Source organism: Pyxicephalus adspersus, chromosome 8 (assembly GCF_032062135.1).
Source record: "Pyxicephalus adspersus chromosome 8, UCB_Pads_2.0, whole genome shotgun sequence".
Classification (NCBI taxonomy): Eukaryota; Metazoa; Chordata; class Amphibia; order Anura; family Pyxicephalidae; genus Pyxicephalus; species Pyxicephalus adspersus.
The window spans coordinates 1135282-1137551 of NC_092865.1; the positions used below are offsets into that span (position 1 = coordinate 1135282).

A 2270-nucleotide genomic window follows, 5' to 3' on the forward strand; every position below is an offset into this window, starting at 1 on the left:
AAAACAATAAGGTGCACAAGTGATACAAAGGAACACAATCTAATATAAACAGCACCTGAAAAAAGATTACCCAGGAAAATTACACTACATATCATCTAAAGTACATTAGGGGTATGCAAATAAGCAAAACGAAGGGACAGCCTACTGCAGAGGATTATGGGAAAAGTCAGTTTCTTGTTACAGATAGACAATATTGACCTATGTGCACACCAGAGGGACACCGATTCAGTTATAGTAGAAAAGCATGCTGCACTAAAATACCTGCCACATCCGTTTTAGTTGGTTACACCACTGTGGACTTAGCTCTCTACAGCCCAAGTCATACAGCTTACCTTTTTATCTATTTATTATCTATTTCTTGCGTTCCTCTCTAGCTCTAAAGCCCATATCCTTCTTATACAAGAAACATATTTTCAAACCCATTGGCTGCCTCTGTGTCAGGATTGCTACTACACTTCAGAGCTACACAGCTCGAATCCAGAGGCAAGGGACAAAAGATGTATTCTTCACACTCCACAATTCCCTCCTTTTCGCTCTGTTGGACTCTGTTGTGGAACCCTCAGACCAGACTGTTTTTGCTAAGATCTCTTTGAATCATATATGCATTTTAGCCTTTCTTTTTGTTCCCAATCACAACTCTGCCTCTGTTGCCGCACAGTATTTATCTTCACTACAGTGGTTCACACAAGGGATGATTATAGTGGGGTTAGACTGGAACTGTTCCATCGATCCTAAATAAGATACCTTATCTGTTAAATCTTTTACCCCTATTTTAAAGTAACGCTTATGATATGCACCTGGTGAATTTTTGCTGTGCTCTACATCCCTCAGATAAGGACTATAGCTTTAACTCCGTTCATCGCTCTGACTTTTGTATCGGCTACATTTTTGTGAGTCACCATCTCCTAGTATGGGAACCCATGGCCTTCATTGATTCCTGTTCCTGGATAGACCACTCTCCTGTTTCTCGTGGTTTCCTTTCCACTACCTCAGTGCCTTATTCAACTTTGGAGGCTTAATAATTCTTTGATTAAAGATGTTCTCTGTTTTCAAGATATTGCCGACCATTCTAAAGGACTATGCCTCTGACCATACCTTTTAAATGGGAAGCCTTAAAGGCCATATTACGTGGATTGCTGACCAAGCATGCTTCTTGGCTGGTAATGAGAAGGTCTCCAGATGGTAAACTTACCCTAGCAACGATCTGTGACCTTGAATAGCTATATTAGCACAATCTCAATGAACTTCCCTCACCAACCTCGTCTTTGAGGGCTATGCAAAGACTCAGCCTCTACATGCTTGCACTTATTCATCTGGACTAGGTAGGGTTTATCTGTGGCAGAGAACCCCAAAACTACATTATGTGACTCTTTTCTTGCCGCACCATGCTTGCTCCTTTGGTAAACCTATGTTCATTCTTTCTGTTAATGTAGGGAAAGCCTTTGATCAAGAGAATTGGACCTTTTCTAAGGTTAGCCCTGGAGCAAATTAGTCTAGGCCCATGTATGCTGGCCCACATTGCCTCTCTGTAATCTTTTTCCCCTGGTCGATTTTAGATTAATGGGGCTCTGTCATCTTTTTTTGATTTAAATTGGGATCAGACAGGGATGCTTCTTCTCCCCTTTTTTATATGCAAGATGGAATTTCTTGAAGTCACGTTCTGAGACAATTCTGATATTCGGGGCCTGACTATGAAGGATCACCAAAATAATCTTTCCCTGTACATGGATGTTGTGTTGCTCTATATTACTTCCTTCCTTACATCCATAACTTCAATCCCAAAGGAGTTTGAGGTGTTTGATTCACATACTAATTCCAATGTGAACCTGCACAAATCAGAGATCCTAATATTTCCCTCTGAGAACCCCACTTATCCAGGCACCTTGCCAACCTCCCTTTTAAGTATTGCCTTAAAGCCCTCAGATACCTAGGACTTGTTTTTCTTTAACTACTCATTGATGCTTCACAAAATTCAACTTTTTCAGTATGACCATTTTCCCCTGGCAGGGCTAGCAAGTTCTGGGTAGAAAACAGGCAAAGTGAAGGGACAGCCTACAGCAGAGGATTATGGGAAAAGGCCGCTATTCAACAGGAGTGCCTCATTTGCATGTCTATACAGCTGCTTAGCGGAGGTGGAGATCAGTGTGGCATCTGCACAATGTTTAGCTTCAGCCACACCATCTTGCCCACAGCCAGGTCACTGGGGTGAAACGCGTTGCCCAGTTCTTTTCCAGTATCCGCTTCAGCAGACTTCCAGGGGACAGCACAGG

The 2270-nt window shown here is 42.2% G+C and overlaps 1 protein-coding gene across 1 annotated transcript in view; it reads right to left on the bottom strand.

The window, feature by feature from the left end:
* BEST4 (bestrophin 4) overlaps positions 1 to 2270 on the bottom strand; it is an 18009-nt gene that overhangs the window by 2705 nt on the left and 13034 nt on the right. Inside the window, 1 exon segment of the mRNA XM_072419280.1 lies at positions 199 to 252. Within this exon segment, the coding sequence (XP_072275381.1) occupies positions 199 to 252 (54 nt within the window).